We start from the raw sequence: 15,737 nt of genomic DNA, 5'->3' as shown, positions 1-15,737 counted from the left end.
TTCTTTAAAATCAGGCTGTCTCAAGAATCAACAATGATATTCTAGGCTATATATGCCTCAAACACTTCTGTACGAAAAAATATCACTGTTCTCGGCCCTATAACGGGCCTCGAAACTGTTTTATATTATTTCATACAGAACTGCTTTCGGCATACTAGTACATCCATTACATAAACAGAGTCGCTAAAAGGTTTTATTTTTCACTTGAACAGTTCGTGAACGGTGAGCGCACAGTGATTGTGCTCTAAACGAACGGCGAGTGCACGCTGAGCCGAATTTGGATAGCGCTTATGAACGGTGAACTGAGAGCGAACGCAGAGCGCAAAGTGAACGTTGAACGATATATGTACTCTATGTGAACGCAAGATGAACGATTTATTCGGAGTGCCCCGGGCGGTATTGTTACATTGTGTTTCGTTGGTAATCAGGAAATAATAACAATAAACTACATGTTTGTATTGTTATAAGCCTTAATATAATATTATCTGACTAAATAATAAGTGAACACTGAACGAACGCAGTGAGCGCATGCAAGGCGAAATCTTTGTGAACGCACGGTGGGCGATTTGTGCACGATGAGCGGGAACGGAGCGGAGCGGAGAGCGCACATGAACGCACGGTGAGCCCACGGGAAACTGGGAAAATTAAACATTTCAAAGAACTGAACCCTAGCATCTAACTGCTGTAAAGCGCCAGGATTGGGTGAAAATATCGAAGCCTTGAAACAAGTAAAATAATCATGTAGAATAATGTACACAGACTGTTACAGTAATGCATCAAAATTCGAGATTACATATATCTCTATTAAATTAAATTACCGTATCTCTGACATATTTATATATTTATTTTTAATAATTTGTGATTACATTGGTAGAATTCAATGATTAATCCTCAGTTATACATTGCGCATCATCAGCATTACTTCATGCAGTTTCAAATTGCACAAAAAAGAACTTTTAAGACACTGACATATATAAATGTACCGCCGTTATATTGACCTTCAGCACTGGTCCCTGTAATATGTTTTAAACTATATTGTAAAAAGCTTTCCATGCTATTTTCATCAATAAATTTATTTTCATAAATTTATTATTATGTCTACATGATAATTTTATTTATGTTTTTTTGTTTATTTTATTAGATTCAAGTCATACGTAGTTTTATCATTTCATGACGTTACTTAACAAAAATGACGTCTGTTCTACATTTTTCATCAAAACAATGCCATATTGTAAACTCCGTTTATAAAAAAGTATGACAGATATCGAAAAAATAAAAAGAGTTATGAAAAGCTAAGATCCTACCCTATATTTGACCAAAATATGGTAATTTTTAATGATAGGGCATTTTTTGATGCTTCGTGGCTCTAGCTCTTTGCTTTCAAGAATCGGGTTACCAATGCAAGATTGAATTTTTTTTGTTTAAGTTTACATGCGTCTACAGTATAATATATTCAACGATTTTAGATAAAACCCTGGTAATGACCCCAATCATGCTTTTTTATTATTTTCAAATTATTAAGCAACAGAAAAATAACATATGAAAGGTATTATGAAGATTAGAACCTTTTAAACAAGGCCTTGGACTTTAAGTAGGATGTCACTATCTATTTCTTGCGTCAAAACAAGTTTAAAATGACGCTGGTTTCAGCGATATATATACACCGATTGCGTAGTCTTCGCTCAAAAGCCAGACGAATCGTGTTGATTTCAAAGGGTCATGACTGAGTGGCCAGCAATGAAATAAACAAATCTACGTCACAATGCCGTTTGAAACAACTACCCAAAGTCCAAGCTCTTGTTAAAATGGTTCTAAAAAATGTAAAAGAAAAAAATATTTATGGATAAAAATACTAGTAAATATTTTTACGACTTTTTTTTCAAGGTTTTAAAAATTTAAAATGCAAAGCAAGCATTCTGGGTTTTTTTTTCATCTTCTTCAAATAAAGTTATAGAAACAGAACCTATAAAAGAAAATATGATAATGAAAAAACCAAGGAAATATGAATGAAAAATAATAGTTGATAAAATAATTAATATTTTACGACTTTTTTAAAAAGGTTTTAGAAAATAAAGTGCAAAGCAAAGCATTTTCCACTTTGCTTACTTGCATGACAAATAGGTAATTTCGACCTACATGTTATGAAAAGATCGTACGTATTTTGTTCGGGTGCAAGAAAGAAAATAGCTCAGCCTTGGCAGTTATACTTTTCTTCCTGCACTGTGAAAGGAAACACAGGCATTGGTTTTAAATGACATTGAATCTTTCTGGGACAGTGTCAATATGATCTGAGTCACCGATTTTTCGTTACATGAAAGCTTTAAAAAAAAAAAAAAAAAAAAAAAAGGAGATTTCCTGCAAAGAATGTGCATGTTGGTACAAGGTACGATCCGTTTGTTATTGCAGAATAATCCTGTTGCAAAAGTCTGGCTAAACATTAAATAGGTTACCGTGACACCGCCGCGCACTCGATGGGTGCATGTAACATTTCAAATGACGTTATATGTTACCTTGCATGTCAACAACTTTGGAACCTTCTGATTTCTTTCCTTTTGATGAAAGTAATCTCACATACAAACAGTTGATAGCATTAAATTAATGACACCCGTTTAGGAACCAAAATTTTTAACTACCCGTTCCTGAATAAAAAATATATAACCGGTGTTCTCCATTAAAATCACGCCTTTTTGTGAAAGTTCCTGTTTACCATTTTGACGATATTTTTAGGGGATTTCATGGGGTTAGAGACTAGTTTTGCCGATAAAACATAGCATTTATCTGACATAGAACCAATTCAAGTAGAGTTTGGACTTTCAAAACAAGTTATAAATGACGCTGGTTTCAAGTAAAATATTCACAGATTGTGTAGTCTTACGTCAAAAAATCTTGTTGATTTCAAAGAGCTATGGCTGAGTCGCCAGCAATGAAAAAAAGACAGGCATGGTCACAATTTTGATCAAAACTTATTTTCCCAATTGTAATGTTTACAAATCTTCAGTGAGGCATTTTTAATAGGCAACCAAAATTTACGTGTCATTCGTTGAGTTAAAAGCGAGTTACAGAACCGACAATTCTTTGCAATGTAAACAAAGCGTTTATTTACATTTTGAACGTTGAAGTGAAAACTTCAGTTTTAGACCGAAAATGAATGTGGTAAACGTTAAGAATTGTTAATTCATGCTTGAATTGAATAAGAAGATGGAAAAATCAGCTTGAAAAAAAAAAACTTTTGCCGGTATAATGAACTAATGTAAACTAAAGCAGGGCACGAGCCTTGTTTTCATGACAAAGAATTATGAGTCCTGTATCTTTCTTATAACTTCACTACTGACTCGCCAATTTCATTTGGTCATTGGAAATGTATTCCTAAAGCATTGTACAAAATAAAAACAGGAAAAACAGAATTTGACCAAAATCGTGACCATGCCCCTTTAAGTCACATTGCTGTTTGACACAATTACCCAACAAGCTCCTCTTAAAATGATTAAAACAAATTTGTCAAAGTGAAAACATCATACCCATTTACAAGTAAAGGTTTAAAGAACACAATGTTTCAGAAAAAATAAAATGATTATGTCTGATTTACTTCATGAGAAATCTTAGCTGAAAAACAGATTATTGATGTGTTTACGACTCATTCACCGAAAATCGTGGGCGACAGGTACACCTAGTATGGATTTTCTTTTTTTCTTTTTGTTGTTGTTGTTGTTATAATTTTTAACACCATAATAGTGTGGCTTTTACGACAAAAACACAAACAGTCTATGTACATTTTCTACAAAAACTACTTCGAACTATCGAGGATGATATTTAATTTGAATGATGAATGCTATCTCGAGCAATTATTCTAAACTCTGCTAAATAAAATTGAAAACCGCTAAATTTTTACGTCTCTATTCTTCAACAAATCGACTGGAAAATGTTAGATAAATGTTAGATAAATGTTAGTTGTATGAGATTTTCAGCTGTTCCAAACAAAGTTTCTTGACCGACCTTCCGCGATCATCAATCCATGAGCAATCTTCACGCACTTTTAACGCTTTTTCATAGTTTAAGAATCAATTTCTATATATTTTTTAATACTAGACTTTGGCCCGTGCGTACACGGGTTGACATTTCATATGATATCGGCAATTTACAAAATAGATACATCGAAACACCGTATATTGTTGACATTTGCATAACCAAACTTCAAGCCTACTGTCCTTTACAAAAATTTAGATTATTGATAATCAAAATTTGTACATGACAACAAATATGACCGGTAGAAATTTACAAGTCGGTATGTCGAATAATAATTTATTAACGATCCAAACTTGTCGTTTCTACACGATCTATGCAGTCGGCATGGACAATACAAGGTCCAGTCTCCAACTAACGATCATTGTGGATAACGACCAATTTATAGGTAAAACATACATGAGTGAATAAATAGAGTTACTCTTGACACAATAGATAATTAATTTAAAGGATTACTCAAGATATATAATTATTTCAATAACAGATGACATCTTAATGTCCGGCGGTGAAGGTCTAATTAGAAATATGTATTTTGCACACGGTGACAATACCCTCTTGCCCCCCGAAACACGTCCTCGTGTTTCCGATAGCTCCTTGCATTCCCGGTGGCACTTCCGGTACATGGATGGTTCGAATAATCATAGTGAGGATTTTGTTGTCCTTGGTGACGTTTTGATGCGGTACGAGGGCGGTATGAAGCTCTTGGTCTCTCGAGTAACGCTTTTTGGTCTCCTTTCGAATGCATTTCTTCCACCTTGTCTTGTAATGTCTGCAACGCGACTTGGAGTTCTTCTTGTTTAATCCTTGCTCCCGCCAGATCTTCTTTTTGGGCACAGAGTTCTTCATTCTGTTTCTTGATGGTGTTGTCTTTTTCCAGCATTTGACGTTCGAGGGTTTTTCGATTGCGTTTCCAAAAGTCCGCCTCTGCTTTCTTGGATGCCGCCTGCTGCCTATATTTTTCGATTTCTGTTTCTATCATTTCACTATGAATTTCATTAACATTTACGGTTGCAAAAGGCATTTCACGTAAATTGTTTCTTTCTCTTCGATCTTTGTTGAATTTTTTGATGCGATTTCTATCCCGAGTTTGTTTTCTGTCCGATTTTCTTTTCCCGACTTCTTCTGTCTGTGTTCCAAAAGTGCGAGTTGTAACAGAAGAGACGACGTTGATGGCAGCTCCGGAGTTCCGAGTTCTGCACATCCGCGCATAATGTCCTTTTCTACCGCACTTGAAACACTGAGATGAAATGGCGCTGCAGATGTTCCATCCATGCCTTAATCCGCAGCGTCCACACGGTTGTAGAGGGAAGCGCGGCCGGACTGGATGCATCCAGGCAGGGCTTAGGGGAAAGAAGAAATCCATGGATTGGGGATTGTTCGCTGCTGTGAGTAGGTACTGGGATCTGACTACTACAAAGTATATGTAGCAGCCCCGGGTATCTTTACCCGGATTCTCCACCAATTGTGACCGCATAGATTTTACGGTGCTAGGGTATTCTTCTGGATCTGTATATCCGCCGTGTGCAGTACGGACGGGGTGAGGGAATGTTGGCGTCGAGGGTATAAGGTATAAGGTTGTGGCGCGCTGTGGGCCGTAAAGTAAAAACGAAGGGTAGGTTTGCCGTATTCCCGAAGGTCCACCAGTATACAGTTCCAGAGAAATAAACCAAGTGATGAAAGATTCCGTATTTATTGGACGAGATTCAACGATGGCAACATTATAACAATTTAACAGACAGACATTTTACAAACAAGTCGGATATGGCCAGTAGTGGCCTCCGGACTCAAGACTCTGGGTGAGTCGGACGTGGCCGAGGCTGGCCGCCGTATTCCAGACTGCCGATTGACAATTGTACATAATTATTTATAAGAATCTGAACAATGAGTATAAATTGACAGGTGATGACATAAGTAAGCTGAGTGAAAGGTTCACATATATAAAATAATTAAATAAACTCAATGAGTCTTTGATGTCCAAGACATGGAAAACTGATAATTGCACAATGTTGTTTTAAGAGATTAGCAGTTCTTGAGACATGGCACTCTGTCTCTTTGAAATCACATATAGAGTCCGAAAAGTGTCAATCACTAAATCAACTTGTAACTTTGTTAGAAATAAATTGTGAGAAAATATTACGAAACAGATGTTGAATTTTAAAAGTAAAGTCCAAAATAAAGTTATAATTAAACAGTGAATTTTGCACGGTGATAGTTTCCCACCGCTCCGGGGAAAACACGTCCTCGTGTTTTGAATGGAAATTTCACATTTCTTCCTCTGTTCTTTGATTTTCATACACCGGTGACGGACGTCTGAGGACAGCTGAAGTTTCTACAGTTGACCGTTGTTTCCTGGTGATGAACAGAGAAAACTTTCTGCATAGTTCATGGTGGCTGGAACCTTTTGTTGTCCATCGTTGTTACGTTGAGTCGATGTTCAATGGGGGAACTCGCTGGCTGAAGAGGTCCAGGATCTGACTACTGCAAAATATATGCAGCAGCCCCGGGCGTTGTTGTTACCCGGATTCTCCACCAATTATCCTTATTCCCCGGAATGTCCGTAAGGATTTTACCGGCAATGTCCAGTCCAGAAAGGTTTGGGACGATTACCGACAACTAAATTAGCACCGCCAATAAGGACTACTGTACAACTCGATCAACACTCGGCTGTACTATAACCCGATCAACACTCGGGTGGTAGCCCTCAGTTTGGTAAAAGTAACCGAGTAAAGTCCAATCAGCGTTTCAACATTTATTAAGGATCTGACAGTAATTTTGATACAGATCGGTGATATCGGGACGGCTGTCCGATTCCGACTAATGTACAACAGAATTTCAACAGTATATAAAACAAAAATTATGTAACATGTGTAAAACGATAAATGAATAATAGCTCAGACCATGACACCTGAGTTAATCCCTAAGTAAATTACCTAGCCAATTAATTCCCTTTGAAGTATATAATGCCTGTGAATACTTTTAGCAAAATAAAGATGACAGGTGAGGAAATTCAATTATCTAAAACTCTAAGACATTTGACGTTTTTACTATCATGAATTTAGATAAACGAGTAAATGAGATTAACCATCATTTGAACCTAACAAAAGCTTTTTCCGAACAATATAGCCATATTCAAACCCTGAGAAAGTATTTTGATTAAAATCGCGCTAAAATTTATAAGAAAAACAAAATAAACAGAAGTAAAATCTTCGACACGATACTACAATAATGCTGTTAATTTCACTACACTCTGCTGAGTTGGAATAATCTAACTGTGTCTCGGGAAAGGCCTTCACCACATTAGCAGAAAATTGCAGAATTGGTTCAAAACGATTTTGGAGTTGCATTGAAAATAAGTCAAATTATTCATAACAAACCATTATGAAACTGTTAATACCTTTCTTCAAAAAGTTTAATTCTGTAATTGCAGAATTTAACATATTTCAACAACGTTTTTTAGCTGTTTTTACACACCATGTTGACATTCGAAACTCTCAGGATTTTTTTTATAGTAAACGGAATGTGTTAGAATTGATGAACAGAAAAAATTTCCAATGAAAATGAACTAGCATTTGTTTTATCGTTTTCAAGTTTATCCATGCAAATATGATATTGTTAAAAACATAAAATAAAGAGCCTCCCGTGAATGTAATGCGCATGCGCAAGATTGTAATATCCAAAAAATTCAGATGATTTCCGGAAATTTTTGAGGAATTTTCGTTCATTATTAATTAACGAAGCTTGATTGAGAAAAAATAAAAACAAATTGGTAATCTTCAAGTACCAATGATGTTTAAAATATATAAAACAAAAAAACAGTACTCTTCCGATTTATCGGTATTAAAGATAAAAAATTCGAGTCTATCATTTTAATATAGTAGTATAGATTTCCAACAACAAAGTCAACAACACCCTCTTTTTAAAAATCAAAATGCCCCGAGATTACATTTAAACATAGTTTCGATGAACCTTTGAACTAATTTCGTCCATAAACTATTTATTCATTCATAACGAGTTTCCGATGTTTAGCAGCGACGGTAGCGGCCGATCGAGTTATATATGGTGAACACTTCGTTCAATGGCTGTTACTTTCACACTAGTTCTGTCCTAAAGAGATACTGAAAGTCTTCTGGAGCTTAACACGTGACATACATGCTCACCAAAATGTTCCCCAGAATTAAAAAAAAAAAATTCCAGTTCATTCGGGAGTTTGAACTTCTAGTATAACACTGCATAACAAAACAAACCTATACGCTACGTGACATACCCATTCTTCTGGTTACAATTGCATGTATTTTCAAAAATCAAAACAACGCTCCTTACCAAATTCTGTTACAATGATTAGAATGGAATAGTTTTAAGATGAACTTTCGTTATGAGGGAAGGGTTATTGACACTGTTGCAAATGACGTACATATGCATGACTATACACAAATTGTACATACAGGTGACATGCAATCGCAGTGAAATAAATGATCTTGTTATAATTAAAATTAAGACCAAGAACGTTTGGATTGTGGTCACTGTGACGTCATGTTCGAATGAAAATGAAAGAAAAAATAACAATAGTGACATTTATAAAGGCACAACCAGCTTATGATAATCGAATGAATATTTTAACATGTTAATCAGTCATCGGAAGTCTTCAAAGAGTTGTAAGCTTAACATCCCTGAAAGAAAATAGGATTTGAAACAAAACGAAAAAAATGCTTGCTTCTTATTTCTTATTGAAACGAAAATCTAATTAAAAGTGGTTTGCATTTCTTTAACTCTAGAGAAGCAACAACAATACCCAGAAGAAAACTAAGTACTGAATTGTTTATGTAAACATTCAAGGTGTCTGACCTTTTCAAAAGGTTAACTGCCGAGTGTTTGCACATTAATGTCCACCTGTTTGAATTGACCAGGCAGTTCCATCGCTTTACAAGACAGTATGTTCAAATCTAACCAAGCTGAGTTTTATACATCACACTGCTGTAACACATAAATCACCAATCGATCATTATTTCGTTGAACTTTGATTTTATAGACCAACCCCCTCGCCAAAATTACATGGTAGTATAAGGAACAAGTTTTTTTATTTCGCTCTTTGCGTTTAGTGTTATATTTTTCGTCATATTTTTCATGTATATTTTCATGTATATTGTCAAAAGTCAAAATACTTGAAAAATTTATTTTTCTAACTGCTACGGATCAATTTTTTTTTTACATAGAATATGATTATTAAAGCAAGTTTAAATTAAAAATCATTAAAATTCTTACCTGAAAGACACTAGTGATTTCAAGTTGATAAAAGACAGGAACAAAAATGTGAGCTGTTCCAGCAGCTGACAGGATGAACCCGATGGAAATCCACCAATACATCGTATTATTGGTATAAACCTCTGCCGGTGTGCCCAGTAACGTGATGGCAGATATAAAACTGGAAAGAAGAGACAGAGAGACCGGAATAGTCTGCATGGACCTTCCAGCCAAGAGGAACTCTTTTTCATCCGTCTTTTTTCTATCTTTGATGGCATAGTAGAGTCCAATGGAAGCCGATACGAGCAAAGTGGCAGCGAAAACGACATAGTCTGCAGCGCTAAAGGTGACACTTTCCTTTTCTTCGAAAATATACTGATAATCCCTCTCCATTTTGAAAAAAAAACTCCCGAGGAAAGAAAATCTAACTACTTCGTTTTTTATTTTATTCCTTTAAGGAACAATTTAACACAACGAACGATGTGCCACTGTCGAACGATGTTCCTCTGCGCTCCTCGCCTAACTGTTATAAAAATCCACAGACCATAACGGCAAGAAGTACATTTCCCGCAGTCAATAGCACGTTTATTTACTTCTCCCAAAATATTCGAAGGTAGAAACTGTCGAAGGGATCGTCTAGATCTGTTGTCAATGGTGGAAGAAGGCCCCTTTAAGTAGAAACACCATTAACTCTGTGTTAGGGAAATGCAACCTGAATAGCAGTGTAAACACGGGCATGTATTAGCACCTGTTTCCGTACACGTCCTCGGGGTTTAATGTTTCAAAATGCGATGATAAATGAGGACGGTTTTCTAATTGATGAGATCGGATCGGCTGAGATATATACTGTATATATATGCTGGGGTGTCGATAGGCAAGTGTTACCGGTTATCATGTCAAAAGTGTATATATACAGGTATATGTGTAGGATTCACAAGATGTGTGTGTGTGTGCGTGTGTGGAACGGCAACTAAGCACAAAAGGAATGCACATGTATACTATAGTACATTTTTTTAAGATGGAGAAAAATGCTCTTTCTGACGGTAGGGACTACAAAAAGTTATGGATTGCATCAATTATATTTTTTTTTTTACAATATTTCCGAAGGTTTATCAAATAAAACTAAATAGGTTTATTGAAAAGCAAGGCCGGATCCTTTTAAGATTAATATTTGCATGTATAGGAAATATTTCTATAAAAATAATATTCTACAATTAATGCAGAAATTACACGTATTTCGAGGCATTTCCTTTGACATTTTAATGTCATTCACCTCTTTAAAGAATGCATATATTTCATTGCCATATTATAATGAATATTCAATGAACAAAAAAAAAAACTATACACCGCGCTGTTATATACTAAACTGTAGTAATTGCTGATTTATCAAAATAACTTTATTTTTAAAGGAATAGGCAAATGTATTTTAAAAATGTTTTACTTTTATATAATCTACATTGCTACATGCAGTCTAATTCAGTCTAAACTTGTGGTTTTACACCTGTTTTTGAATGGAATGAACAATTGTATGATTGAAGACTTTTGTCTTACATGTATGAATCACATTCATAAATTATCTTTTATATATACAAGCGTATAAATGGAGAAGAAGAACTAATCTTGCGTTTGATATTTCTTACCCACAAATAAGGGAGTAAAGACAAAATTCCCTTTGATTTCAATTTATTATACAAGCTTTACTATATCAGATTTTGGACATTTGGACATAAAAAGCAAAGCTTGTTCATTTAAACCCTTAATCTAAAATTAGCAAAAAAAAAATAATATCGCGTCGATTCTGAAATTTCATAGTGTATAGATTTTGATGGGGATCGCCCTTGTATAGCCTTGATTGATAAACACAGGTGCATGCATCACACTTGATAGATTTTATAAGAAAACTACATAGGCATCCATTTAATTATATTAAAAAATGTCTTTGCTTCCACTGTTCGGAGAGAGAGAGAGAGAGAGAGAGAGAGAGAGAGAGTATAATGTACTTACCGACCCGCATTACTTAGAAAATGGTCGCCTCACTCCTTGCATCTTCTTAGCACGTGTGAGATAACAGGTTACACATTAATTATCTGTTACGAACAACCCCTCACTGTTTTACTACAAAATGATATAGACACAAGGTACGCTCTTACCTATGCATGTACTTTGATTGGAGAGGATACCTGTTGTTTGGCAAGGTTGACCCTTTTTTCTCACTGTTTACAACTGGTTGATAAAAAGGGGGTGATACAAAGCTTCTTAAAAGTTAAACCCAATAAAAGCGTCAGGGCCATTACATCCTTGACAGGTAGTCTACACAAGGGCCATTTAATTGGTCGTCTACTGCTTTAGTTGTTTACAACATATATATGTATTACATGATGACACCTCCTCCACCCTACCCCCGACAAAACGCATGAAGGAACATCAATATATTAGGGAAGGCACAATCTCTTGAATTAGCTGCATAGCCTTTTAAAGATGTATACTAGATGTACATTGAAGTTTAATTGATAAAGCCATTCAAAATTTGGTGTTATCTTGGTAATTTTCATTTTATGACTTGATTTCGTGTGTTTTTAATTTAAATTTCTATTTACTTTAAGTAATTTTTTTTTCAAATTCAAATTTTACTTCATAATATTTCATTCAAATAGTGTTCATAAGAAATTTGAATAAAATGTTTGCAGAAGTTTCAGTATATTTTGTAAAATTTTAAATCCAATACAAATCTGTCTTAATAAAGGAAGCAGTTTATAAAAGGTCACGTAACTTGGGCATCATTTTCATCGCCAAGTACAAGAGCGTTTTTCTCCATTTATAGTAGCCGAAATAGAGGCCATGTAAAATTCATGATTGTACTCTGTATCACATGTAGTTCTTTGCTTTACTTATCTTTATAATTGGAAGGTTACAGCATAATCGGATGAGCTGGATACAAACTTCAAAGGTCGAATCGGAAATAATTATCATAACATAAGCAAAAGTAACATCCATTTTCATAGTATACATCTAAGTGTACTCGCTAGCGGACCACATACACAAACACACACCTAAAAGTCAAATCACACGGGCTTCGAAGATTGTATGATAAGAAATTTGCATAGATTTGTGTAAATTTGTTTGCTTTTTTCAATTTTTTTTTCACGGCACGACGATTTCAGCGAAGAAGACATTGAATTGCTAAGTTAAACATTAAAAATAGATTCTTTGATCAAATGTATTAACGTTCAAAGATTTCTTTTAAAGTCATCTCAACTATTTTAAGTGCATAATCAGCACATTCATCATTTTTTAAAATACTTTTAAGAAAATTAACTGAATTTATGGTTAGCCATCCATTTATAGAACTTGCAGCTTTAAGAATATAAATATAAAACGATATCGTAAGGATATGCACGATTTAGGGCTTTTGAGACACATGCAATACGTCTTATTTCGGTTAAAAGCCGCTTTGAATTCTATATGGACATGAACAACCCAGCATATTTTCATAGGCAGTCAGTGGCATATCTACATGCAATAATAAATATTAATGCTGCACGTGTCGGTGACGAGGTGATGACTATGATGATGATAATGACTATGATGACGTTAAAAGAATAAAATAGACAAACCCCGGTATTGTTGATAAATATCTTCAATATATATATGATGCTGTCACTTTATATAGATATTCGAACCAAAGAGCGAATATATAATGGCAAATTTTGCTATGACACAAATGGTTTCAAGATATACTGTACATGTACATACAAATTGTAGAAATTTACAAAAATTACACATAATAAACTAATCAACATTTAACATATGCATAATGTTCGATAGAGAAAGCAATAAAACTGAACGTATCTCCTACGACATTTATGAGTTCAAACTTCAAAGTACAAAAGAAAGAGAAAGAATTTGTATTTTCAATTCTTCTGAACAATTGATCTATTTCGCATAGACAATGAGTTATATGAAAAATACAGTTCGTCACAGGCGAATATACACAAGCATGGAATACGATTCGCGCTAAAAATACTAAATCTGTATGCAGCCTCCACCCACATTTTTTTGTTTGTTCTAAATTTGGATTTTTCAAAACTAGGTTGAAACTCTAAATCCTTGCTCATTTACACAGACCTTACTAAGCATGCACAATTAAGGATCACACACAAAAAACAACATTCAGTCTTTGATCAGACACATTTAAGGAGTACAAACGCAGTTCTCTCTCTTTCGATGCAAAGTTTGACATGGTATAGACTGTTTATCATTATATACATACCATGGTCCAGAAATCACTCAATTTGATCACATGATGAAAACATGAAATATTTTTTCACATGACATATGAATGCAATTGTTTGTATGAAACCAAATGTATGGACCATTATCAAAAATGCAAGTTTGCCTTAATGATTTGCAAGACTAGATGTCCTGCTGACACGAATACCAACGATGTGAAGAAAACATGTAAAAAAAAAAAAAACAATCCAAACAAAACCATGGTCACTGGCAGTATTATAAATTTCTCTGTATATCATACATATCAAAATATTCAAACCAAGTCATGCTCATGTACTAAAATAGAGTTCTTTTTAACGCCAGGCTTGTAAAAACTATACATTATGACACCGCAGTTTGTCTACCACCTTTTATAACCTCTTTTTTGAAAATGGCAAAATGGAAACTGTATGTGTTTTTGTGCCTTTAGTCAGCCGTTTGATTGTCATAGAGCACCGAATGGTTGACCAAAAATTAAAAAAAAAAATGAGGACAAAATCCCCTCACACGGGCGTCGTTCGTCTCACTATCGCCTCGGGAGGAAGTGGAATAGTCATAAGTTCTCTGGTAGTGTTGTTTTCTCGTACCACGTGATCACGATAGTCGCAGCGAGGCGGCGCATGCGTATCGACAGTAGTTGATATGGTATTTCTAGACACTTCCCTTGGGAATGTATAGTTTGAGAGTTCATTAGAAACATTGTCTGATATTGGGGTATATGTGTAGTAACTATCAGATCGACTCATAGAATGGTCCCTAGAACAACGTTCCCTTGAGGCTGACCTCTCGCGGCTGTGATTTGTAGGTTTACGATATCTCCATCTATTTCCTCGATCGTTTTGCTCCCCTTTTAACATTTGTTGTAGTTTTTTCCTATGCTTTTGTTTGTAGCGGGTGATGTAGAGATATACGGAAAACACTCCCGATAACTCGGTCAGAACAAAGGAGCAGACCGTCATGATAAAAGACGCCCCGTAATTATACTTGAACGGGACTTTTTCGTCGCCGCTGGGTTTCCCTTTACTGCCTACTTCCTCTGTGATGCTGCCTATGTAGAGAATAATGCCTACCAGAGTACACAAACCTAAGAAAGAGAAAGCAGAAATCAAAGAAAATGTAAATCAAATAGTGCTGTTTAATATAGAAAAATAATCATATTTATTATAGAAAATAAGTTTATAGAATCCTTCACCATCCATCAACTTGAAGATAACGGTGTCCTTGATGTACACATAATTGAAAAATCTATGATCATTCTTTTAGCCGTAGTCTATCACATAACTCAATACTAGGCAAAGTAATCAACCATTCGTCTTTTAGTGAGACTTATCTCCCTTACATTTATTAATCAACACCAACGCCTTTGCGACCATGTTGACGAAATTTTAGAAATGTAATCAAATATTTGCTGATTTCCATGCGGACTTCTTGATTGTTTACATGTATTTTGTTTTACTTTTGTTCAAGGAGTTAACGTTCTTGCTCTAGAACTGCCCTCCTTTAGAGACTGAGATATTTGTACCCGCAGCATTTCATAAAACCAGCTTACACCAGCATAATATGTTTCATCTCATCAATACATTGTAACTATGTTACAACTGTGCCAAATATTTTAATTTTGAAAAGTATTTTGCAAAAATTGTAATTTGACGTAAAATGCAGGCAATAAATCAAAAGTTCATTCTCATTTGCTACGACCCACATTACTAAGCAATACATATGTACATGTGTATAAGCAACATTTTCGGGCTTCTTTTAGAAAGGTGTATGACCAATCAATTCCAATATCGATCTACACTTCTGAACATTTTTATAAAGATTGAAACTGTTAATTAAAATACATGTACGTGTAAATCAAAAGATCTTTCATTTTTTTCTGAGTTTAGGTAGATTTTTACAATGTATATAGTTGTTTACACTGTAAATCAATGAGGGCTTAAACCTTGGTAAATTTCTAAAGTTTTCAACACATTCCACATTCATGAACCATATTAACACTCTATCTTTTATAATTACACTTTTATTACACAACAACACTAGTATCGTTAACATTTCATTATGCATATCCGCTAATGACAAGGTTTTTCCAAGCGCATTACTTTCCATCAAACCCCCGAGTCATGACTTTGACAGCTTTTAAGATTAAACACAAACCCTTTATTTCATAGCACTTCCTAATTATCAAGAAAAATACATGTAAATAGATTGTA

General features: G+C 34.8%; 2 protein-coding genes across 2 annotated transcripts in view; both read right to left on the bottom strand.

The window, feature by feature from the left end:
* The window catches only part of LOC128166898 (sodium-coupled monocarboxylate transporter 1-like), a 24,731-nt gene extending 13,329 nt beyond the window's left edge, over positions 1 to 11,402 (bottom strand). The window contains exons 1-2 of the mRNA XM_052832351.1: positions 11,263 to 11,402; positions 9,280 to 9,926 (exon numbers count right to left, since the gene is read on the bottom strand). Coding sequence (XP_052688311.1) covers positions 9,280 to 9,651 — 372 coding nt within the window. The 5' untranslated portion in view covers positions 9,652 to 9,926; positions 11,263 to 11,402. The remainder of the gene's footprint in view (positions 1 to 9,279; positions 9,927 to 11,262) is intronic.
* Positions 11,403 to 12,889: 1,487 nt separating this feature from the next.
* LOC128167331 (voltage-dependent calcium channel gamma-5 subunit-like) overlaps positions 12,890 to 15,737 on the bottom strand; it is a 34,614-nt gene continuing 31,766 nt past the window's right edge. The window contains exon 4 of the mRNA XM_052832993.1: positions 12,890 to 14,611. Coding sequence (XP_052688953.1) covers positions 14,031 to 14,611 — 581 coding nt within the window. The 3' untranslated portion in view covers positions 12,890 to 14,030. The remainder of the gene's footprint in view (positions 14,612 to 15,737) is intronic.

This window comes from Crassostrea angulata, chromosome 10 (genome assembly GCF_025612915.1).
Source record: "Crassostrea angulata isolate pt1a10 chromosome 10, ASM2561291v2, whole genome shotgun sequence".
NCBI classification, from domain to species: domain Eukaryota; kingdom Metazoa; phylum Mollusca; class Bivalvia; order Ostreida; family Ostreidae; genus Magallana; species Magallana angulata.
This window is presented reverse-complemented; position numbering and strand designations above follow the sequence as displayed.